Raw genomic sequence first — 23,323 nt, forward strand, 5'->3', positions numbered from 1 at the left:
ATTATGAAATTATTCTCCCCCTCTTAGCTGTGAAAAATCTAATGATATTTTCATCACTTTTTAGTATTTTTATTTCCCCTTTACTTGTTTTTTGTTTGTTTGTTCAGGTTTTTGCAAGGCAAATGGAGTTAAGTGGCTTGCCCAAGGCCACACAGTTAAGCAATTATTAAGTGTCTGAGACCGGATTTGAAACCAGGTACTACTGACTCCAAGGCCGGTGCTCTATCCACTATGCCATCTAGCCGCCCCCTCCCCCATTACTTGCAAAAGCAATTTTTAACATTCATTTTTAAAACTTTGAATCAAATTCTCTCACTTTCTTCCCATCTCCCCTCATTGAGAAACCAAGCAATTTGATATAGATTATACATACAGTCATGCAAAACATTTCCATAATAATCATGTTGTGAAAGAAAACAGACTAAAAAAATCTCAAGAAAAATAAAATTAAAACGTATGCTTCAATTTCTATTCAGATATCATCAGTTCTTTCTCTGTGGAGAGATAGCATTTTTCATCATAAGTCCTTCAGAATTATCTTGGATCATTGTATTGATGAGAATAGTTAAGGCATTCACAACAGGTCATATTGCAATATTGCTGTTACTTTGTACACAGTACATTTCTCTTTGCATCAGCTCATGTAAGTCTATCCAGATTTTTTGAAAACAACATGCTCATCATTTTAAATAACACAATGGTATTCCATTACAATCACATAGCATAATTAGTTCAGCCATTTCCCAATTGATGTGCAGCCCCTTAAAGGACAAACAATAATAATAATAATAATAATAATAATAATAGCAACCTTAATTTCTAATTCTTTGCCACCAGAAAAGAGTTGTTTTAAATATATTTTACCCATGGGTCCTTTCCCATTTTTTAAATCTAGTTTGGGATACAGACTTAGTAGTAGCACAGCTAGGTCAAAGGGTAGGCATGGTTTTATACTTCTTTGGGCGTAGTTCCAAATTGCTCTACAAAATGACTGAATCAGTTCACAACTTCACCAACAGTGCATTAATGTTTCATTTTCCCCACACCCTCTCCAACATTTGTCATTTTCTTTTTCTGTTCTATTAGCCAATTTAATATGTATGAGGTAGTACCTCAGAATTGTCTTAATTTGCATTTCTCAATCAATAATGAGTTAGAGCATTTTTTTCCATATGGCTTTAGATAATTTTGATTAACTATTCTTTATACTCTACTTTTATTTCTCTTCCAACCTAACTGAGCTTTGAAATCATGCTTCATCCATTGCTGGCTTATCCAGGAAGTTCTCTCAGTAACAATGATCCTTCAACAACTGTCTACTATTCCTGTTGTCTACTTAATTCTGGAATAATCATCCAAATGTCCCAACATCCTCTCCTCTCTCCCTAATCCTCCTTGATGAAGTTCCTCTTGGAAGGCTCATTTTATGGAAGGACACAGGCCTGTCTGCTTCATTCTCCAACCTGACATGTTTTTGACTTTCTGAACTTAAAAACCATAGTGCTTTCCCAGATCCCTTATACATTCCGCCTCTGCTTTTCAACTTTCTTTTGTGGATGTAAGCTCCTTAAGGTTAGGAATTGTTTTTCTTTTTGCTTGCATTTGTAAACCAGAATTTAATACAGTGTAAGTACTTAATACTTTATTGTCTCCTTTTCTCCTTTCTTCCATTTCTTTCTTCTTTCCTTCTTCCCTTGTACCATTCTATGAAATCTTGGCTTATTCCTATTTTTCACCAAACTGCTATACAATTTTCCCAACAGTTTTTAAACTTTTTTATTTTTTAATTTTTTAATCTTTAATGAAATTTTAATTTTTCCAATTGCATACAAAGTTAGTTTTCAATATTTGTCCTTTTGTAAGTTTATGGGTTCCACCTTTTCCTACCCCTCCTCCCTTCCTTCCCCCCACCCCATAGGAGTAGAACAAAGTGATAAAAGTTGTACATGTACAATCGTGTTTAACATAATTCTATATTAGTGATGTTATGAAAGAGGAATTAGAATTAAAGGGGAAAGAAAAAATATAATAGAAGTTTGTTTTTCTAAAGTGTACATTCAGAATCTATAGTTTGTTCTCTAGATATAGATGGCATTTTCCTTCACAGGTCTCTCAGGATTATCCTTGATCACTGAACTGTTGAGAGGAGCTGCATCCATCACAGCTGATCATCTCGCAATGTTGTAGTTAATGTTCACAATGTCCTCTTGGTTCTGCTCACTTCACTCACCATCAGTTCATGCTCTTTACGTGTTTCTCTAAAGTCCAGCCACTCATGATTTCTTACAGAACAATACTACTCCATCAGTTTTATATGCCATATCTTGCTCAGCCATTCCTTGCTACAAAAAGAGCTGCTATAAATTTTTTGAACATGAGACTTTTCTGGTTTTTTAATGCTCCCTTTTCCCAACAATTTTGATTTTTCTTAATTTTGACTAATGATTCTTTTTCCAGTGGTTTGTGGCCCTAAGTTTATGAAACACTAAATTGCTGCATAAATTTGATTCTAATTTGTCATTATCTCACATGTTCTACTGATCTAGCTATTTTTTCTCTAGTACCAGGCATTTTTATAATCACTACTAATTTGAAATCTCTGAGGGTATAAGCCCCTTGAAAAGAGAAATATTTGAGAGGAGAGGGGAGAATGGAAAAGAAAAGTTCCTTCTGAGTCTTATTTTACCTTACTGTGAAATGGGACATCTTTGCTTCAAGTTTCTGAGTTAGTCAATTAAGTATTTATTAAGTGCTATTTATTAACTACCATGTGGCAGTTGCATGCAAAGCAGTAAGGAATATAAAAGCAAAAGACAGTCCCTGCTCCCAAGGAGCTCACAAGCTGATGGGGAAGACAGCAGCAAACAAGAATGTATAAAGTACAATATAAACAGGATAAATTGGAGATAATTAGGGAAGTAATAAGAATAAGGAAGAATAATGAGAAAGGCTTCTGGTATTTTAGCTGAGACTTGAAGGAAGCCAGGAAAGCCAAGAGGAAGAAGTGTGAGGAGGGAGAACTTTCCAAGAATGAGGAACTGTCTCTGAAAATGCCTAGAGTTGGGAAATATATTGTCTTGCTCAGAGGAACAGGAAGGAGGTTGTTGTCACTATATCACTGAGCACATGGGGGAGTAAAAAACATTAAGACTGAGAAGAAGACTCTGGACTGAAGAGCTTTAACTTTACATTCTTTGGTCAGTGTTAGATAGAAGGTGCTGTAATTCTTATTCATCTCAACCAATTCTGTCCCCTCCAGCCTATCCCCAGGATTCTGATCAATGTGTTTGTTATTGCTCAGTCATTTTCAGTGGGGCTTGATTCTTTGTGACCTTTTGGAGGGTTTTCTTGGCAAAAATACTGTAGATGAGGAAACTGAGGTAAACAGAGTTAAGTGACTTGCCCAGGGTCACACAACTAAATATGTCTGAGGTCAGATTTGAACTCAGGAAGATGTTTTCCTGACTCCAGGTCCAGTACTCTATCCAACTAGTCAGAGGATTCTACCACTACTACTTGGAATAACCTTAAACAAATCAGTTGGAGAACTTGGCCTTAGTTTCCTATCTAGAACTCGAGGGAGTAATACTAGATAATTCTTAAATTTCCATTTATTTCTAAATCTATAAACCCAATAATCCCCAATTTTCTATTTTCTTTTGATCACTTTTATTTCCTTGTCTTGATCCACTCATCTGGGAAATGCCTTTCCAAAGAGCTATATTCCCTCCTTCCTTCTGAGGGGAGATGATGGAGAGAAGGGAAAGGAAAATGGCAAACCAGAGATGTCTATTAGAGTAATAGCTCTTGTTCAGTGTTGTTCCACAATTCTTTGCGACCCCATTTGGGGTTTTCTTGGCAAACCTACTAGAGTAGTTTGCCATTTCCTTCTCAGTTCATTTGACAGATGAGGAAACTGAGGCAAACAGGGTGACGTGGCTTGCCCAAAGTCACACAGCTAGTGTCTGAAGACAGATTTGTATTCATGGAGATGAGTTTTCCTGATTCCAAGACCAGGATTCTATCCATTGTGCCACCTAGTCCTATAAGAGTTAGTAGGGGAACCTTATCTCCTATTCTATGAATATTACTGCTCTGTCCAAAAGAGAGGATACTATCTTGGATTTTTTTCTTCATCAAATCGCTAAAATGTGAACTGAAATCAGAACCTCTTTATGTTAAGTTTAGGAAGAATGATGTAGGAATCAGGATGGTGTAGGTAGAGGGAGGTAAACTGGAAAGAGGATGCCTTGAGCCCTCCACACCTGGCTCTTGATTCACAGCTTCAGAAATTCTTCCATCCTCAATCGAAGTTTGTATTTTTGAATCTAAGGGAAAAAGAAGAGTACAAGTTTGGATGATGAAGGTCTCCCTGACCTGCCCTGGTTGACTCAGAAACTAGTACCCATTCTTTCTTCCCTTTTTCATCTTCCCTGACTTTACATACCTTCCCAGATACAGTGAGGGGGTATTCCTTAACAAACACGATGTATCGAGGAATCTTGAAGTGAGAGATCTGCAAATGCAGAGAACAGAGAGTGAGGGCAGAGTTCCAAGCTAAAGAATGGGGTAGGGAGGAGTTCAAAAAGGGACAGCTATTAGTATGGGGTAGGGTCCTGTTCCAGGAGCACCCCGAGGGGCAGGGTAGAGTGTGTACTCCACCAAGCTGCCACAGTGATCATTCGAAAGAACAGAGCTGAATCATCAACTTTTTTGTCAAAGTGGGTCCCTATAGCCTTCAGAATCAAAAATGAAATACTCTCTGGGACTTTTAAAGTTCTTCACAATTGGGTCCCTTTCTACCTTTCCATTCTTCTTACACTTCACTCCCACATACTCAACAGCTTTGCCAGTTCCTCACAAAAAAAAAATTCATCTCCCAGCTCTGGGCATTTCCCCTGGCTGACCCCATCATTTGGAATGCTCTCTCCCTTGTCTCTGCCTCCTGGCCTTTTTGTCAGACATTCCAGCTCCAAAATCCATGCATTTTCTAAGGTCAACCTCCCCACACTTGGAATGCTCTCTCTTCCCCTTTGCCTTCAGGTTTCCCTAGCTTTCTTTAAGACTAAGATCTGCAAGAATCCTTTTTATGGTCTCTCCTCCTACTGCTAATGCTTTCCCTTCAGAGATCATTTCCTATTTGTGCTACATTATCTGGCAGGTCAACAGTTGTTTGCATGTTGTCTCACCCAGTAAAGTGAGCTCATTGACAGCAGGGATGGTGATTTTTGTTTTTCTTCGGTGTCTTCAGCACCTAATACAGTGATGTTGGTTGACTGAAAACTATGAGGGACAGTGGGAAAACCATCTACCTTTCCTTTGCAGTAAGCTTTCAGTTCCTCAGGGGTGATCTGTCCCTCTGACTCGGACTTGAGACGGATACAAGCACAGATTTCCTCTCCCATCCGATTATCTTTCACTCCAACCACCTGATATAGGGAGATGAGGCAAGTGGAAAGAGAACTGAGAGTATACTCCAAGCTCTCCCCTCCTTCACTCATACTTCCTGTCACTGAGGGGCACCCTCAAGAAGTCAGGGGTAGCTCACCTGTACTTCCTGCACATGAGGATTTTTGTGAAAGAAGTTTTCCAATTCAGCAGGGTAGATATTCTCTCCTCCACGGATGATCATGTCAGTGGATCGACCTACAATCTTGCAAAATCCCTCTTCATCTATTGTAACAATGTCCCTGTAGTGAAACTGTGGGGCTCAGGTCTCAGCTCTTCTCAAATTCAGTCCTGCTCTAGGCTGCCCCTACACCATGTTTTTCACATCCTTAGATATCGTGCCCATCCTTCCAGCTGACAGCATAAATCTTTAGGCTCTTTGCCAGCCCCCTAGCAAAAGAAAAACCCTCTTCCCCTGGAACCCCTTCCTCTCCATTTCCTTCTTCCTCATTGTTTAAATTCCCACTTTCCTTGGTTTTCCATCCTAATTCAGAACCATGACCTTGATGCCTAGTCCTTTCTCTTTCTTTTTCTTCCAAAAGACCCTCTCCACTCCCTTTGTGATCCAAATCTTCTCCTCTTTCCCCTTATATCCCCTTATATTCTCTCACCCTGTCCAATACCACTTGTCCTCATCAATGGCCAATTCTGTCTTCTTGGGATCATCCCAGTAGCCCAGCATGACACAGTAACCACGGATACACAGCTCCCCAGCCATGTTTCTTGGTAGCTGTTTCTTTGTGTTTGGGTCCAGGACCTGGGCCTGGGACAGGAAAACTTCAGGTCAGGCCCTCCTCAACCCCAACTCACTCAGGTGAGAGGGTTTGGGCCAGATGAGCATAGCCAAGGTGTAGGAGAGGTCAAAATGAACTGAGTTCATGATCAAAGAATGGTTAGAAGCCTCACCCCATTATAGGAGAGAAAACAGAAGACTGAGCTAAGACTATAGAGTGATCAAAGACAAAGGAGAATGGATAGCACCAGTCTAGGCCAGAAAGTATTAAGGGTCTAGGGTAGTAAAAGCAGATAGGAGAATATATAGAAGAGATCCTGAAGAAGCAAAGAAAAATATTTGAGAAGAAAAATCAAATAATAAGAGAGGATTCTTTAATAATAATTAAAATTGACATAGCACTTTAAAGTCTAGTTTGCAAATCACTTTGCAAATATTATTTCATCGGGTACAACAACCCTAGAAGGTATAGCTATTATCATCTTCATTTTATAGATAAGGAACTTCAGGATCAATAGATAATAAGTGTTTAAGGTTGAATTTGAACTCAGATCTTCCTGACTCCAGAGTCAACATTCTTTGCACAATCTGGTTGCCTCCCTTATAAAATATTAAACTACCACTAAGCTAGGAATTTTTATTTAGGGTCTATGAACTATATAAATATGCACATATATATGTATGGATCGATATGTGTATACATATTTATACATCCATAATATATAGTAGTTTGGTGGCCCAGTAGATAGTGTACTGGGTTTGGAATCAGTAAGACTCATCTTTATGAGTTCAAATCTGACTTCAGACATTTTCTAGCTAGGTGACCCTGAGCAAGTCACTTAATCCTGTCCTGTGTGCTTCAGTTTCCTCATCTACAAAATGAGTTGAAGGAAATGGCAAAGCACTCCAGTATCTTTGCCAAGAAAACCCTAAATGAGATCACAAAGAATCAGGTGCAACAACAAATACACACACACACACACACACACACACACAAACACACAAACTGAGAGAATGGTTTCAATATAATCAGCTTTCTTTGTAATCTGATTTATTTTGTTTTACATTTAAAACATTTTTCAGAGAAGGGGTTCAGAGGCTTCACTGGACTGCCAGAGGATACCCCAAAGGATAAGAACACCTGCTTTAAGCAGCTGGAGTGTTAAAAGGTGATGGAGCAGAGTAGTATTTTCGGGGAGGGGGAGGGGACTAGGATACATAAGAGAATATAACCAAGAAAGTTAAATGAAAAGCAGAGCATGGACACTATGTTTATAATTGTTCTATATTCTATTGCTCAGTTTCTTCATCTATATAGAAAGAGATATAATACCTCCCTTACTTCTCTCACTAAAACATTGTGAAAATCTGTAAAAATGGATAAGAATGTCCTATAAAGTGTTACAGATCCAAGCCGGGTAGGGAATATCAGCCGTGGAAACAACCAAGGAATTGGTTGAAGTCCACATAAATTAAGTGACTTGCCCAGGGTTTACACAACTAGTGGTTAAGGTAAGATTCAAACTCAAATCTTCCTTTCTCTATCCACTTCTCTTTCCACTGCTATCCACTGCTATTTCAAAAGGAGTTAAAATTGTTACAAAATGATCTATCTGTAATGTGCTTAGCATAGTGCTTGGTACATAGTAGATACTTAATAAATGTGTATTTTTGATGCTGAGTGAAGTGAGCAGAACCAGGAGAATATTTTACACATTAACAGCAACATTGGGTGATGATCAACTCTGAGAGACTTGCTTTTCTCAGCAGCACAATAATCAAAGACAACTCTAAAAGATTTGTGATGGAAGATAACATCTATATACAGAGAAGGAACTGTGGAGTTTAAATGAAGACCAAAGTTTACTATCTTCAATTTTTTAAAGTTGTCTTATATATTATGGGTTTTTTCTTCTCTAAATTTCCCCCCTGTTTCGATTTGATTCTTCTTTCACAATCTGATAAACACGGATTTATATTTAACAAGGTTATACAAGTACAATCTATATAAGATTGCTTTCTGTCAGGGGGAGTCGGAGGAAGGAAAGAAGAGAGGGAGGGAGAAAATTGTGAAACTCAAAATCTTGCAGAAAAATTGATTGTTGAAAACTATAGATGCATGTAGTTAGAGAAAATAAATAAAATATTAAATTTCCAAAAAATAAAATAAAATAAATTTGTGTTCTCGCTTCTATTATATTAATGGGAAGTGGCTTATTATCATTCATCATTCAAGAAACATTTATTAAGCATCTACAATATAGAAGATGAGAAGACACCATGCTACGGTGGAGAGAGAGAATGACTTTCAAAGTCAGAAAAGTCTGAGTTCAAGTTTTACTCCTGAAATGTATTAGTTGTGTGTATACTGGGCAAATCACTTCACTACTTGGTGTCACAGATAGTTCTTTAAGATTATAAATTTCAGGAGCCAATCTACATTCAGAGAGGAATTTTATCATAATTCTAGTCCAAAAAAAAAGGCTGCAAGGTGCCCAAACTTTAATTACTTTCTGTACTCCTATGTTAAAGGGTTTAGGTTATTTGGGGAAAATAGTGGATAGAGTGTTGAACTTTGAGTCAGGAAGGCCCAGGTTTGAAACATACCTCTGATATTTACTTGAAATGTGCCTTATGGGCAATTCACTTTACTTTTCTGAACTTTGGATTTGATTAGTTGTGATATGGAGAAAGTTGGCATCTTCCACACAAAATTTGTTGGGAAACTTAAATGAGATAACATATGCACAAAGTCTTACAAACTTTACAGTGTTCTATGAATATCAGCAATGACACAATAATGTAGATAATCTGCCAGTGTTGCAAAACACTCCCTCTGTGACCCAAATTAAAGTTAAAAAGTCCAAAGTACACAAGACATCAACTCCTAACTAGAAAGGCAAACTTTTCATCTTTAGCAAGAGACATCTGCATAAGTGGCTTTGGGGAAAAAGCAACCATGACCTTAATGAATCACTACTGGGGGAATAATTTGGGGTAGGAGAGACCTCCAGTGATATAAAGCATTAGAAGAGCTTCAGAGGGCAGCGACGCAGTGGATAGATCACCAGCCCTGGAATCAGGAGTACCTGAGTTCAAATCCGACCTCAGATACTTAATAATTACCTAGCTGTGTGGCCTTGGGCAAGCCACTTAACTCCATTTGCCTTGCCAAAAAAAAAAAGAGCTTTAGAGAAGTGATAGGAATGGGAGTGAAAGGAAGGAGGAGCCAAAGAGAGAGGTAGAGGGAAGACTGAAGAGTTAAATCAAAGATGAAAGTTTCTTTTTCCTTTCCTTTTTTTTTTTTTTTGCTGCATCTTTAAATGAAACTGAAATGCAGCAATTCAAGGTTTGGGTAAAATGGCAACAGGGCAGCTAGGTGGCAAAATGAATAAGAATACTGGGCCCGCAGTCAGGAAAAGGAGTCTTCCTAAGTTCAAATCCGATCTTAAACACTTATGTCACTTTGGGCAAATCACTTAACCCTGTTTGCCTCACTTTTCTGATCTGACAAATGTGCTGGGGGAAGGGTGCCATTCCAGTGTCTTTGCCAAGCAAACCCCAAATGGGGTCATGAAGAGGTGGATATGACTGAAGTTACTGAATAACAAAAAACTGACAATAATATAACCAAGACAGGAAGGAAGGTCAATAAGTTTAGCTCAATCTGGTTTTGGTTGGCCACTAGTCCAACTCTCTGAGGACTGGTCACTGAAGTTTGAAGAGGAAGATAAACAGAACACATCTTCAGTTACATGGAAACATTCTTTCTGGCTCAGAAAGTTTCTGGAAGTGGGCTTTTCTCAGTGACCTAGATGAAATTGCCTGAGTTGTTCTGTAAGGGAGGAAGGAAGGGTGAATAGGAGAAATATTCCTTGGGGGTATAGGGTATAGATGGGGGTATAGAGAATTGGAGGATGGAAATGTTAGGGTCTGAGCAGGGCTGAAATTAGTGTGTAGAATTAGGGATCTGACCTTCCCAGGAAAAGATAGTGTGGTATATTAGAAGGAGTTCTGAACTTGAGACCAAAAGGCCCAAGTTTCAATCCAAGCTGTGCCACTCACCTTTGTGACTTTGGGCAAATCATTTAGTTTTCTGAATTATATATACAGTTTTCTCAAATATAAAATGCTGGATTTGGACTAGGTGGCTTCTAAGGACCCCCTTAGCACTTTAGCACTCTCTTTCTCTCTACATGTGTATATATATATATATATATATTATATATAAACATATTTATAAGGTTATACAAGTACAATCTATATAAGATTGCTTTCTGTCAGGGGGAGTCAGAGGAAGGAAAGAAGAGAAGGAGGGAGAAAATTGTGAAACTCAAAATCTTGCAGAAAAATTGATTGTTGAAAACTATAGATGCATGTAGTTAGAGAATATATATATATATTCCTCCAAATTGGGTACTCACCTCTATGTGGGGCATGATCCTGCCCACTGTGGTTGTCTTCTTTTCTATGCTGTCATCATGGAAGTTCATGAAGGTCACAGGACTGTTCTCTGTGGTCCCATAAGCAACCTACAGAATTGGGAAATAAGACTGAATTGATGGAGGGGCATCCTGGGAAGATGAAGGGTTATGGAGAGGTGTGTAGTGGTTGTGGGAGGAGACACATGCTTTTTAAGTTTCTCAAACTTAACTCATAGACTCATAAAGAAGCAAAAGAAAGAGGGAGTGTGAGGAAAAGCAAAGTGGTAATCAAGTCATGGAGACAACGGGTCTAGATAATTATTAAATCTATCCAGCAGGAGTCCCAGACAACCTTAAACAGCCTCTGGTCCCCTTGGTTCAGTCAGTTAGTTTCCTTATTTACCCACAGTAGCCACAGGCCCATCAACTCAGGGGCAAACCTCTCACCCTCCACCCCTTGGTTCCTTACCCCTCCTAGCCGGTTTCCGGCCGCAGTACCTCCCCCTTCACAAACTCCAAAGATGCCAGTAAAACCTGATGAGAAAACCAGCCTCGTTCTTGATTGGAGTGTATATGGGGTGTGTTTGTGTGTGTGAGGGGGATGATGGTGGGGGACAGGACCTGGGAATTGACCAAGAGACACACCTCTAACCTAGCATTACCCTGGCCAAAGAGCCCTAGGGTGGAGGGCCCCTGCCCTGGACAGCTCCAAAGCCCTGGAAGTTTAGCAGTTTCCTGTGAATTTATGATCATAAAAATAAAATAAATATTCAAAACGAGGATACTAAGAATCTCAGTGCCCCAGCCGTCTCCTGTTCCAGGTCGAGAGGAGCCAGGACAGCAGGGGGAAAAATAGAAAAACCAGAAACCAGACCTGGCACCCAAGATGAAAGGAGGGACAGGGAAAGTTCCGCTACCCGGAGTTCGGGAATTAGAGGGAGGAGAGGAGGAAAAAACCTAAACTGCCAGAAGAGGGAGCAGAGATGCCCGAAAGAGACTACGCACCCAGCCGCAGGATATAGCACACTGGGTTTCCCACACTTCTAGATCCCCCTCCGTCTTCTCGCTTTGGGCGCCTCCCCAGCCCAATGCTGAGACACCGGGCCCTTTGTCTGTTGCTGAAGTCTGCCCCCCCTCCTTAGTCGGCGGCTGGCATGGAGCGGGTACCACCAGGACCTGGCGAGACCTCCATGCCCGGACTCCTTCCTTCCCTATCCCCGCCCTGGCTGTGCCCCCCTGCCAGTCAGGTTGGAGTTGGCCTAGAGCCGGATCCGCTACCCATCAACACCCTCATCCCTCCTCCGCCCCCCATGCCGAGTCGACAGGCGCTCCCCTGCCCGCAGGAATCCGGACACAGCGGCTGGCAAAGCACCGGGAGACCTTGGGGACTGACTGGCAGGGAATTAGGGAGGGTGAGGAGAGGGCGCCTTTCCCATCTGGAGTTGAACCCTGCATCCGCCGCCTGACCGGGTTCGACTCTTGTTAACCCTTCCCATGCTCTCCAGGAAACAACTGTGGGGGAAGAGACCCCACCGCCTCCATCTCTAGATCTCTTCCCAACAGATAGCCTTGTCCTGTCCAAAACTCGGTGTCCAAGCGGGCTTTGCCCGTAAGGAACCTACTCTCGTTCCCCCTGACCTCGAGAAAGAACCCAGTGGAAACGGAGATTCGAGAATTAGGTTTAGGATGTGGCGGGCAAAAAGCGTTTGCTCACTCGGGGACTCAGAAGCACCTCAAGGCTTCCCTCTGTGCGACTTGTGGCCAGATGGGAGGTGGGTGTGGAAATCCTTATTTGTGTCTTTCTGCACACCGGCAGCTGTCATTAGCGCTGCCCTGCCCTGTGTGTGCCTTTCAGCATTAGGCAAACAAACCCTGGGGTTGAGGCTTTTCCAACTCCAGCGTCGGGAAAAGTGGCTATAGCCACAAGCCGCTGGGAAAGGGGCAGACTGGAGGGGAGGGGTGCAGGGGGAGGCGAGGGAAGTGCCTGCAGAGGCTGATTGACCGAGGGTGCGGCCGGCTCTGGGGTTGGTCCCGCCCCGGGCTGGCTGGGGAGCTGGACACTGAAGCGGCTCTCACGTTCGGTCTGGGAGGCACAAGGGCTCCATTAACGCGGCGCGCCCTAGCGGCTAGCTTAGGACCGCTAGGTCCGACGGCAATCCCTGCGGGCTCTCAGGCGCCGACCAAAGCCCTGGGGACTAGGTAGGAGAGAGAGGAGGAGGGGGGAAGAAGGAGGAGGGAGAGCAGAGGAGAAAGAGGAGGGATGGGGCCTGAAGGGGAAATCTCAAAACGCAGGAAACGTTCCAGAAATACACGCTCTTTCGTCTCACCCCCTTCTCCGACCTCAGACCAGGACACAGACACATGCCCCGGCTACCTTCCCACTATCTACGTCCCTCCAGCAGGTCCTGGCTCAGGATTCACTAGGGCAGTATGTAGAGAGGAAGGGATCTGGGATCTACTGAGAAGCATCTAGCACCCGTCGCGTCCCTTTCAGTAAAAGGCACACTCCCAGCTCTGTTGTGGGATGGGATGGAGAAGAGAAAAGGCATGAACTGAATCAGGATTGTTGGGTAGAGTCCACGAGGCTCCCCCTATCTTGGAGGAGGGACATCTCCAGACGTGAGGGGGTTAAGCCTCGACAGCTCCACGTAGGAAGCTGGCTCCTGCCGCCGTCTGCGGTCTGGGATCCTCCTGCATATATAGGGCGGGGACGTTGACTGTTTGCAGGACTCCGCTCCCGCCACTTTATCCCTCGTCCTTCTCGTACTTCAAGGACCATGGCTTCCCCAACCCTCCTGGTCGGCCTCTGCCTGCTGCTGGTCGGCCTCCTGCCTTCCCTGCACGCCTGCCCCCAGAACTGCCACTGCCATGGCGGGGACCTACAACATGTCATCTGCGACAACGTGGGGCTGCGCAAGATCCCCAAGGTGTCTGAGAAGACCCGGCTGCTCAACTTGCAGCGCAACAACTTCCCGGTGCTGGCGGCTAACTCTTTCAAAGCCACCCCCGCCCTGGTCTCCCTGCATCTCCAGCACTGCCAGGTGCGCGAAGTGGCCGCCGGCGCTTTCCGAGGTCTTAAGCAGCTCATCTACTTGTACTTGTCCAACAATGACATTCGGGTGTTGCGCAACGGCGCCTTTGACGACCTCACGGAGCTCACCTATCTCTACCTGGACCACAACAAGGTGAGCGAATTGCCCCGGGGATTGCTCTCCCCTCTAGTCAACCTCTTCATCCTTCAGTTGAGCAGCAACAAGATTAGAGAGCTGCGCCCAGGGGCCTTCCAAGGCGCCAAGGATCTGCGCTGGCTCTACCTGTCGGACAATGCCCTGAGCACCGTGCAGCCCGGAGCCCTGGACGACGTGGAGAACCTTGCGAAATTCCACCTGGACAAGAATCAGCTGTCCACTTACCCCACCGCAGCTCTGAGCAAACTGAGAGTGGTGGAAGAATTAAAATTGTCTCACAACCCACTTAAAGTCATCCCAGACCAAGCCTTCCAATCTTTTGGAAGATATCTGGAGACCCTCATCCTGGACAACATGAATCTAGAGAAGGTGAGCAAGATTCTCATTCTCCTCTTGCAAGGAGCTGAGACACAAAAACCCAGGGGGTACCAAGTCAATGGCCAGTGCAATCTAGAGTTCAGGTTCCCTCCTCACCCTCTGCCTTGCAGTTCTACCCAGTCTTCCAGACTGGCATTCAAGTACCTTTGGGAAAGGTAATATCCCAGTCTTTTCTGCTTTCATGTTGTCCAAGCTTCTCGGGTCTTGGATATTTCCATGAAAGAACCCTTACTTATGAAATGTTTGAGAGTCTGAGGTGGTATCCACACCACCCCAAACCCACTTCCACAATTTGGCTGTCCTTTCCAGTGGACCTTGGTGAGAAACCTTCCCTCTCTGGTTTCTCCCCCCACCCCTGTAAAATCCCATAAAGGGAGGTTTGTTAATTGAAGAGCCCTTCTGCAGAACCTAGGCTGAGTCGATCCCACAAAGAGACCCTGTTCCTTGTGACCAGTGTGTGTGTGTGTGTGTGTGTGTGTGTGTGTGTGTGTGTGTGTGTGTGTGTGTGTATGAGAGAGCAGAATCTCTGCTCTGCAGAACCAAAGTGGAAGCACAAGGGCTGAGCAGACATATTTCCCTTCTCTCTAAAAAGTCCATGGACCCAGAGATTCTTAGCAGATCTCCCTCTGCCCAACAGTGTGTCTACTTTTCCACCATTGGGATATGAAGTTTGGGTACCTATGAGCATCTATTTCTTTTGAGATGGATTAGACTTTCAAGGTCAGCTAGTTCCACTCTCTCATTTCACAGATGAAGAAACTGAGGCCCAAGATTTGAACTCAACTTCCCTAATTTCATATCCAGCATTCTTTCACTGTACCCACTAGGGACTAACAACAATTTTAATGTTATTTCTATTAGTTCTCACAATAAGTCTAGATTCTGTGGGAATAAACATTATTGTGTTTATTTTACACATGAGAAAACTAGGGTTCAGATAGATTGACTTGCCTAGCAAGTATAAGACAGGTTTGAGGTCCTTCTCTTACTCCAAATCAAATATTCTTTCCTACTATAACATATTAACTGCCTCTAAGCCTCTGGACTTGCCTTAGTTTCTTTTAAGCACTTCCTGTGACCCTTCTTGGAAAACTCCCTTCCTATAATTCTGAATTAGATAGACCTTCCTGCTTTAAGAGACTATGTTCCTGTGAGTCTTCTGTCCTTTATCTTCATTCTTTCAAAGCCCCAGTTACAAAACTGGGATTGAAGGAAGTGGAACAGTGGTAAAAGCTAAATGCTCAGTTGTCTCCATGTCTTGGGAGCCAAGAAGCTACCTTCTTGCTTTGACCAATTTGATCTTATGAAGTGCTTTGACTACACCTCCAAGACCCCTGGAGGCACAGGGGAGGACTCTCTCCTTGCAAGAGTGGAAAATCAGTTGGGTCCAGGAGGACTGGGCAAAGAGGCTGGTGTGGGTATGCACCCTGCCTATGAGAGCATCAAGGTGGAGGAAACAAAGGCATCAGGGTAGATGGGGAGGACTTTAAAACAGGACAAGTATTAGTGCCAGGAATGTCCTAAACTACAACATTAATAATAGATGGGGAGTAGCTGGAAACATGTGGTTTGGGGGGGTGGAGGACAGGGAAGAGCTGGGTCTGGATGGGACCTCCAGTCTTCAAGATAAGGGCATCCATTGCAGCTCACTAATCATGCAATTTTTTGGCTGCTGGTCCTCAGAATCCCACTAATGTCCCTTGCCTGAATTTCACTCCTCCCCTCAAGCCTAAGCAGCCTTTGCTCCCCCTAGTGCAAGAATGTTACTTGAGCAGCTCATCCATATAGGAGAATTTTTGACAATTCCATGTCTCCAGAGATTCTGGGGCCTCTAGCAACATTAATCCAGGAATAGGAAACAGCAGTTAGATTAGAAAAGACTGCCAAGAAGATAGTTGGACCTAGGGCATGAGCATGAACAGATGGTTTCTCAGAAGCCCTCAGACCCAGACAAAATCTAAAACAAGTAATGGAAGAAATCTCAAATGTTTCTGTATGTAGTGATTTCCCTTTCTATCACCACTGAATAGTACCTAGGCTTTGCATTCAAAAGCCTGCTCCTAATTCCATGCCCTCTGGCATCTAGCTAAAAGGTAAGTGGTAAGAAATGATTCTGATCTCAAAGTCAATAAAGGATGTGAATAAGGAATGGCAAAAGGCCATAAACCATAGCTAAGGGTGAATTTCTGGGGACAAACTATAGCTTGATTCAAATAACCACTGTCTGTCTTTCTCTTCAGTTTTCTGATGGTGCTTTCTTGGGTGTGACCACCCTAAAACATGTCCACCTGGAGAACAACCGGTTGAACCAGTTGCCCTCTAACTTCCCTTTTGATGGTTTGGAGACACTGACCCTGACCAACAATCCCTGGAAGTGCACCTGCCAGCTCCATGGCCTTCGAAGGTGAAACTTGCCCCTAAATATTAGTAGATAAGACCTTGCCTCCACTTCTGGCCTGGGGGTAGGCATGAAACTCCAGGCCTGGCTCAGGGGAAAGTAGGATGGAAATAAGGGAACCTGACTCTTCCTTCTTGATCCTCAGAAGAAGAAAATTGGGTTAGAAGGAAAACTTTGCTTTCAGGAGCAGATATCCGCATTCATCTGCTCTTTTCAGTCCCTGGAGCAGAAAATTTAAAGATTATTTCACACACACCCCCCCCCCACACACACATACATACATATAGGGTCCAAGTAGATGCATCCAAGCATCTTGAAACACTCCTATAGGCCAGCATCCTCTAGTTCTGGCTCCTATCAATTCTCTTTGCCCTGCCAGGTGGTTGGAGGCCAAGGCCTCACGCCCTGATGCAACATGTGCATCTCCCACTAAGTTCCGAGGTCAGCACATCCGGGAGACAGCAGCCTTTCGTGGCTGCAAATTCCCCACCAAGAGATCTAAGAAAGCCAGCCGCCATTGAACAGGTAATAAAGCATGGGGAGGGAGTGGAGCTGGGAATGGGTTAGTGAGAAAGCCCTCTTTCTTATTCACTTATCACCTGGCAGCAGGGCCTGAGGGGGTTGGAGGACCTAGGTCCAGTGGGAGAGGAGAGAATGAAAAATATAACCCAAGATACCAAAGGGCGACTGACCCATTGGACAAAGGGATACAGTTCAAGGATAAATAACCCTTTCTTTCTAGGGGGCTGGGGAAGGTGGGGGGTCCCCCCCTTGGGAGGTCTCTCTGGGGAGGAATCCACCTCTGACACAATTTTCTGAGAACTCCTCAATTTTTGTCTCAGCTCCCTATTCTGGTCCCTGTTTACTTTGATCATAACTCCTCATCCCTCATCAGGTTCTGATCTGACCAGTTCCAGTGACCAGTCTCTTTGTCCCAAAAGAGACACTACTGATTTCTCTCTCCACTCCCAGTCAACTCCATCCTTTCCTCCTACCCTTTTTTACTGATAAAGATCTACCCATCCCTAGATACTCAGGGGGATGACCCTCTGGGCCAGAGAGTTCTTCATCAACCACTCTCCATCCCAAATTATCCCTGATAGATAGTACAGGGTCAGGGGGACTAGCCCACGCATTTATCACCATCTTTCCCTTATCACCTGTCCTCTGAAATTAGATAGAAAAGATCTTCTTTCTCCCCACTCATACTCTACCCAAAGGGTTTACCCTTAATTCTTTACAGCCCTACAATGGAGAGAGAGCCTCTTCCCCTTTGGCCCTGCCCTCGGGAATCTCCAGCAGGATACCTGTGCTTTGCTGACTTGGCCCTCCCTATGTTATATTTCTCTCCCTCCTAGATTTATATAAATACATATGTATAATATTTCTTTATCTCTTACCTGTGTCAGTGACTTTCCCATCCTCTGAAGAGAGCAAATTGTATTTTTTCCTTATGTCCATTTTTCCAGTTCAAGCATTGGAGATGAAGATATAGCCCAGTTTTCCCTTATCAACCTAATTGTTACCCCACTGTACAGCCCCTCCCCTCCCCCCAACAAGTCTGCCCTCAACTCTGGTCTAGTCACCCATTCACCCACCTACAAAAATCCAGATTGAAGATTCTAGAACCCAAAGGATCTCATCCCTGCCTGGAAAAGCTCACCGTCAGTTCTGTCAAGTTCATCCTCTTGATGATGGCTCTGATGAGCTCTGGGGGGGCTAGGGACCCGGCAATCACACCTGAATCAGAGACAACACTCACTCTCAATTCAGTCTCTCCTTTTCCCCCCTCCCACTCCCCCATCAAACCCTGAACCTGTCTATCATCCATAACATCCTACATACCACAGATTGGGCTGTTACTGGACTGGATACCAGGGAAGGATGGGACCCAGGACCCTTCCCCATATTTATGCACCATCCACTTCCCAGAGTTGGGGGAAAAAGAGATTCTGGATATTAGTTGCTCCACCTACTATCCTCTCCCTGAAGCATTACAACCCAAACAGTTTGGCTTCTTAGTGGGGGTGAACCCAGAAGAAAGCAGGATAAGATTGTCCCAACCCCTGTAACCTCCAACCCTTGACCCCAACCCCCAACCTCCTCGAAGGGTGGAAAGGTCATAGCAGGAAAAATCAGGTTGATTCAGCATGTCAATAAACATCGTGGGTGTGCCATAGATCATTGTGGCCCTGTATAGAGGGATGGACCTTACAATCAGTTCTGAAAGTTGAAGTTCCCTCCCCTCCATTTTCCATACCCTTTTCTCTAGCTCCCTAAAATGATCAGAAATGTACAGAACCATCAGTGCCAAATCTGTTTGTTAAGAGGGAAAAAGGGTGACTGTACCTCAACAGGGGTAAGGTAAAGAATAAGGAATATTGGATGACCAAGGTTGTACCTCTTTTTAAGTCCCCTCCCACATCAAGCCAACCTTGGTAAAGAAGGAGGAAATCCCAGGGAATATGGGCAGGAATTAATGGGTATAATGAATCAGAAGGACTCTAGTAAACAGGGCCAATGGGAAAGAACAGATCTGCTCTAAGGATGTGTCATAGGGTAGGAAAAGAAAAGGCATGGTCTCAGATGCCTACCTCTCTTGACTAATAGCTTCCAGGGCCCTCTTGCCCTCAAAGCTCGGAGAGGACAAGATGAGAGTGACACCATACATCAGAGACACCATCGTGCCCCCCACAGAGCCCAGGCAATGGTAGAGGGGACTGGGAAGGACCAACCGAGATTCCTGGAGTGCCAGATAGACAGAAGTGTAAGGTTAGGTGCCAGAGTCCAAGGCTAGGGCCTAACACCTAGAAGCCTTTCCCTTTAGTTAGAAGGTAAAGTTCAAGATACTGCTTAATTCCACCTCAAGATCCTAGGCATAAGGACTAGAAGGGACCTAGAGGTAATCTACTCCAACCCAGATGAGAAAATTGAGGCTTAGGGTGATTAAGTGACTCAGATACAAGTAATAAGGTTGAGATCTGAACTCAGAACTCCTACCTCCAAAGCCAATATTGATGATGGCTCTGAGGAGCTGGGGGGGGGGGGTGCTAGGGATCCCATAATCATACCTGATTCAGAGACAGCACTCACTCTCAACTTAGTCTCTCATCTTCCCTCCTCCCACTCCCCCATCGAACCCTGTATTTGTCTATCATCCATACCACCCTATATACTACAGATTTGGGCTGTTCCTGGACTTCATCCCAGGGAAGGAAGGGATCCAGGACTCTTCCCCACATTTGTGCACCAACCACTTCCCAGAGTTGGGGAAAAGAGGTTCTGAACAATAGTTGTTCCCCCTACTATCACCTATCATTGTCATCTGTCCCATTAGCCTCCTCCTAACCACTCCAAATACTGCTTTTGAGGTCTTCTTCCAAAAACTAAAAAGGTCCCTCATCTCTTCTTCATTCCCCTCTCCTTCCCATTCTTTACCTTGTTGAGAAGATTCATCCGTATCCCTATCATGTTGCTATTGTTAACAATGTTGTGGTGAGAAAGTGTGGCTCCTTTTGGGCTTCCCGTTGTTCCCTGGCAATACAAAGGTCTTGTCAGCCTGGATGTCCCAGAGATAAGGAAGGTGTTTTTCAGAATGTCTCCCCTTTTACGCAGGGCTTCCCCAGAAGGCAATACAGTGCATCCTTTCTGGGGAGGGTAGGTAAGAATAGAAGCAGTCCAAACCCCAGTACATTTTTCCTGGTTGCCAGGCAGGGGGACAATGCCAGGATTCCTCAGATTTCCAGGAAAGTGATCTTAAATAAAGATCATATGCCTGGGGCTGGGAGGCTCTGGGCTTGAGACTCCCAACCCTTTGTCCTACCGAGGTGAACTGGATGTTGATGGGGTCATAGCAGGACAATGTTCTCTGGACATCCCTGAGCTGGGTCAGCTGGGCAGTTTTCCCAGCTTGTAGTACATCATTCATGTGTAGAGTTCCAGGCAATTTGGAGTCCAGGATGATGACTGTGGTCAGGTCTGGAAGCCTGAGCCAGGGGAGGGTAAGGGAGAATCAGTAAGATTCTGGTGAGCCTGGGGAGGGTGGGATCACAGAAGACTCACCAGCCCCATTCCTTGTTGGAGGGTGAATCTTGGTGGAATGAAGGGTTCAGAAGGAATGAGGTTGACTTGCCTTGGAACTTGGGCTCACAGTGTAGGGATCTATAAACCTCCTACCCTCCCCCACCCCTCCAGCCCATCCTTTCCATCTCCCACATGACACCTACTCCTTGCTCTTTAATGCCCCTGGGCTGCACATCTCCAGTTCTGGGCAGATCTGCTTCAGAATATTATAGTAATTCTGTGTCCTGAACGCAGTGGGGAAGACAATGGCTTTGCAGCCCACCTGAGGAGGGAAAAGCCATATCCACATCATGCTGATTCCCTGGGAAATCTTTGGTTTGGTCCTAAGGTTACCCAGAGGTAGAGGGCATCCTTAAAGGGTGCTCTGTAGAAATAACTTTCTCATTAACTCTTCCCCTATATCATAAGTAACCTTCCCAATATCCATACCCCCATCCAGCTGTCAGTCAATCAAGTCTTACACCCACCCCACAGGGTTCAAATCCTGCCTCTTATTTCCCACCCCTTCTGGAAAGCTCACAGAATATAGAGCAAGAATTCATTTTAATGATTATCTAGCCCAATTCCCTCATTTTACATAAGTAACTGAGACCTACAGGGGCAACCCAGGACCTTTGACTTTGAGGCTTTTCCACTCGGGCTACTTCCACATGGGTGCTTCCATGAGACTAGATCCCCCACTCCCACTTTCCACTCACCAGACTAAAACAGGGTACCTGCTATTCCTTCCAAATTATTCCATGAGGTCTGAAGGCATCACTGGACTTAGGTCATAACTTGCCCCATGAGACATTGGCCCCAGCTGAGATACGCAGCTCCTCTGCTTCAGGGCAGGGATCATAGCCAAAGCTCCTTCCTCTGCCCCTATATTTGCTCCCTCCTCACTCCCAGGGAGTTCCTCTCCCTTCACCACCCAAGGGATTTGTACCTTTTTAAGAACAAACTTTAGCTCTTCAGACTGGTAGGCAGGGTTCACAGAAATCTGGTGAGAGGACAACCCAGAGATGTTACTCATTGTATTAGGTACAGAAGTTATCTGCCCACAGCCTTCACCAAGTGAAGAAAATGATCACTCCCTCACTGTGGTGCTCAGGAAGACAGTTTCATCCTTTCCCCTCCAGTGTCTCCAGGGAGAACACCTGGATCTCCAAGATATGAACTCCTTTGTCAGTCAACCAGACCCAGAACAAGCTCTTAGACCTTGTTCTCATACAATGTTGCTGAAAGCAACCTCAAAGAGCATCTAGCTCAACCGTCTCACTTTAGAGAAGAGGAGGCTAAAGCCCATAAAGGAGAAGGGACTTTCCCAGGGTCACACAGCAAAAAAAATTTAAGATTGAATTTGAACCTAGATCTCCCAGTTGAGACTCTCTCCAGGTTGTACCAAATGCTGCTGTTGCTGGAGCTCTCTCAATCTCAATGGGGATTCTCCATTCTATCCTTGGGCCTTCTCCTCCCCTCCAGGACATTCACTCTGGTTGTGTGCTTTCCTCACCAGGATGATGCCAGCCTGTGCAGTAGCCAGTTGCATCAACACCCATTCATAGGAGTTAGGACCCCACATGCCGAGCCGGTCTCCCTTTTTCAGACCCAGACTCAGAAGACCTAAGGCAGTCACATCCACCTGAAACAAAGAAGGTACTAGTTGATCACAGGGACAGGGACAGTCTCCCTCCCTCTACTCAAACTAACTGGTCCTTTGCACTTCATCTTTGATGTTTACCTACCCTAAGAAGACTGCTAGTAACATTTAACAACTGGCTCTCCAGGAAAAACAGGGTACCCATGACACATTTTAACTTTAATCTTCATTACTAACATTTTCTCTATAGTTCTCACCAAAACAATAAGTTAAGTCCTGATTTATAGCATTCACCAAATTCTGAAGTGTAAGTGCATACACTGAAAATGTAATAATCAAATTTGAGCTGGTTCCAGCACACCCCTGTCTCCCCATCCCCACTTCACCACTACCTGGGCAAGCAATAGAGAAACTTAGGGTTCACAAGAAGTTATTGGAACTTCTCCCTCCCTCCCAGCCCTCTCCCTCCAATTTTGGATCCCTAGCTGTGGCTGGGTCAACCACAGCCCTGGACTGAATTTCAAGGATCATAGATCAAATCCTACCTCCTGCTTAAACTGAGAAAAAGTCTTCCGGATGTTCTGGTGTAAGACAACTAGGGCTTCTCGGTCTGGAAACCTCTGGGCTACATCATCTAAGCACTGCCCCACTGTCTTAGAGATGAGATCAATATCCGTGGGCCCCTTCAGATAGCTGAGGCTGCCAGTGGGTGGTGAGCTATAGTTCCTAATGTCTGTAGAACTTTAAAGAAAAAGTTAGTTTATTAGAACTAAGATCACTTGGTCTGGCTCCCTACCCTTTGCTTCACCCAGCTTCCTTGGCCACCCTCCTTATTCTAAGACAGTCAGAGCAGATTTAGTACCTCACAAACCATTAGGGTAAGCCTCCCTTTCCCCTACTTTCCTCTAAGATTCACCTTCACTCCTCCTCCTGTTTAGTAGGAGGGGAAGATTCTTGTGATCCATGATATCATAACTGAAACAAGTCAGGATAGAGAATGGAAAAGAGGCTAGATTATATCATTAAGATACCTTCCCTGTCTTGACTCTTGGGCAAAAAAGAAGTGATAATACCAAGCTGAGAAGGAGA

The 23,323-nt window shown here is 44.3% G+C and overlaps 2 protein-coding genes across 2 annotated transcripts in view; one reads left to right on the forward strand and one right to left on the reverse strand.

Moving 5' to 3' along the window:
* Positions 1-3,645: 3,645 nt before the first annotated feature.
* ACSF2 (acyl-CoA synthetase family member 2) overlaps positions 3,646-23,323 on the reverse strand; it is a 42,408-nt gene continuing 22,730 nt past the window's right edge. The window contains exons 2-16 of the mRNA XM_074223758.1: positions 22,780-22,975; positions 22,148-22,276; positions 21,581-21,634; positions 20,796-20,914; positions 20,393-20,555; positions 20,008-20,103; positions 19,164-19,312; positions 18,670-18,761; positions 18,233-18,309; positions 10,606-10,713; positions 6,060-6,211; positions 5,549-5,690; positions 5,313-5,429; positions 4,448-4,516; positions 3,646-4,328 (exon numbers count right to left, since the gene is read on the reverse strand). Coding sequence (XP_074079859.1) covers positions 4,278-4,328; positions 4,448-4,516; positions 5,313-5,429; positions 5,549-5,690; positions 6,060-6,211; positions 10,606-10,713; positions 18,233-18,309; positions 18,670-18,761; positions 19,164-19,312; positions 20,008-20,103; positions 20,393-20,555; positions 20,796-20,914; positions 21,581-21,634; positions 22,148-22,276; positions 22,780-22,975 — 1,714 coding nt within the window. The 3' untranslated portion in view covers positions 3,646-4,277. The remainder of the gene's footprint in view (positions 4,329-4,447; positions 4,517-5,312; positions 5,430-5,548; positions 5,691-6,059; positions 6,212-10,605; positions 10,714-18,232; positions 18,310-18,669; positions 18,762-19,163; positions 19,313-20,007; positions 20,104-20,392; positions 20,556-20,795; positions 20,915-21,580; positions 21,635-22,147; positions 22,277-22,779; positions 22,976-23,323) is intronic.
* On the forward strand, positions 12,817-17,917 carry CHAD (chondroadherin). Its single transcript, XM_074223759.1, has 4 exons — positions 12,817-14,162; positions 16,412-16,575; positions 16,949-17,094; positions 17,813-17,917. Exons 1-3 carry the CDS (start codon positions 13,383-13,385, stop codon positions 17,088-17,090), a joined length of 1,086 nt encoding a protein of 361 aa, XP_074079860.1. The 5' UTR covers positions 12,817-13,382; the 3' UTR covers positions 17,091-17,094; positions 17,813-17,917.

The sequence above is a fragment of the Macrotis lagotis genome, chromosome 2 (assembly GCF_037893015.1).
Source record: "Macrotis lagotis isolate mMagLag1 chromosome 2, bilby.v1.9.chrom.fasta, whole genome shotgun sequence".
In the NCBI taxonomy this organism is placed as follows: domain Eukaryota; kingdom Metazoa; phylum Chordata; class Mammalia; order Peramelemorphia; family Peramelidae; genus Macrotis; species Macrotis lagotis.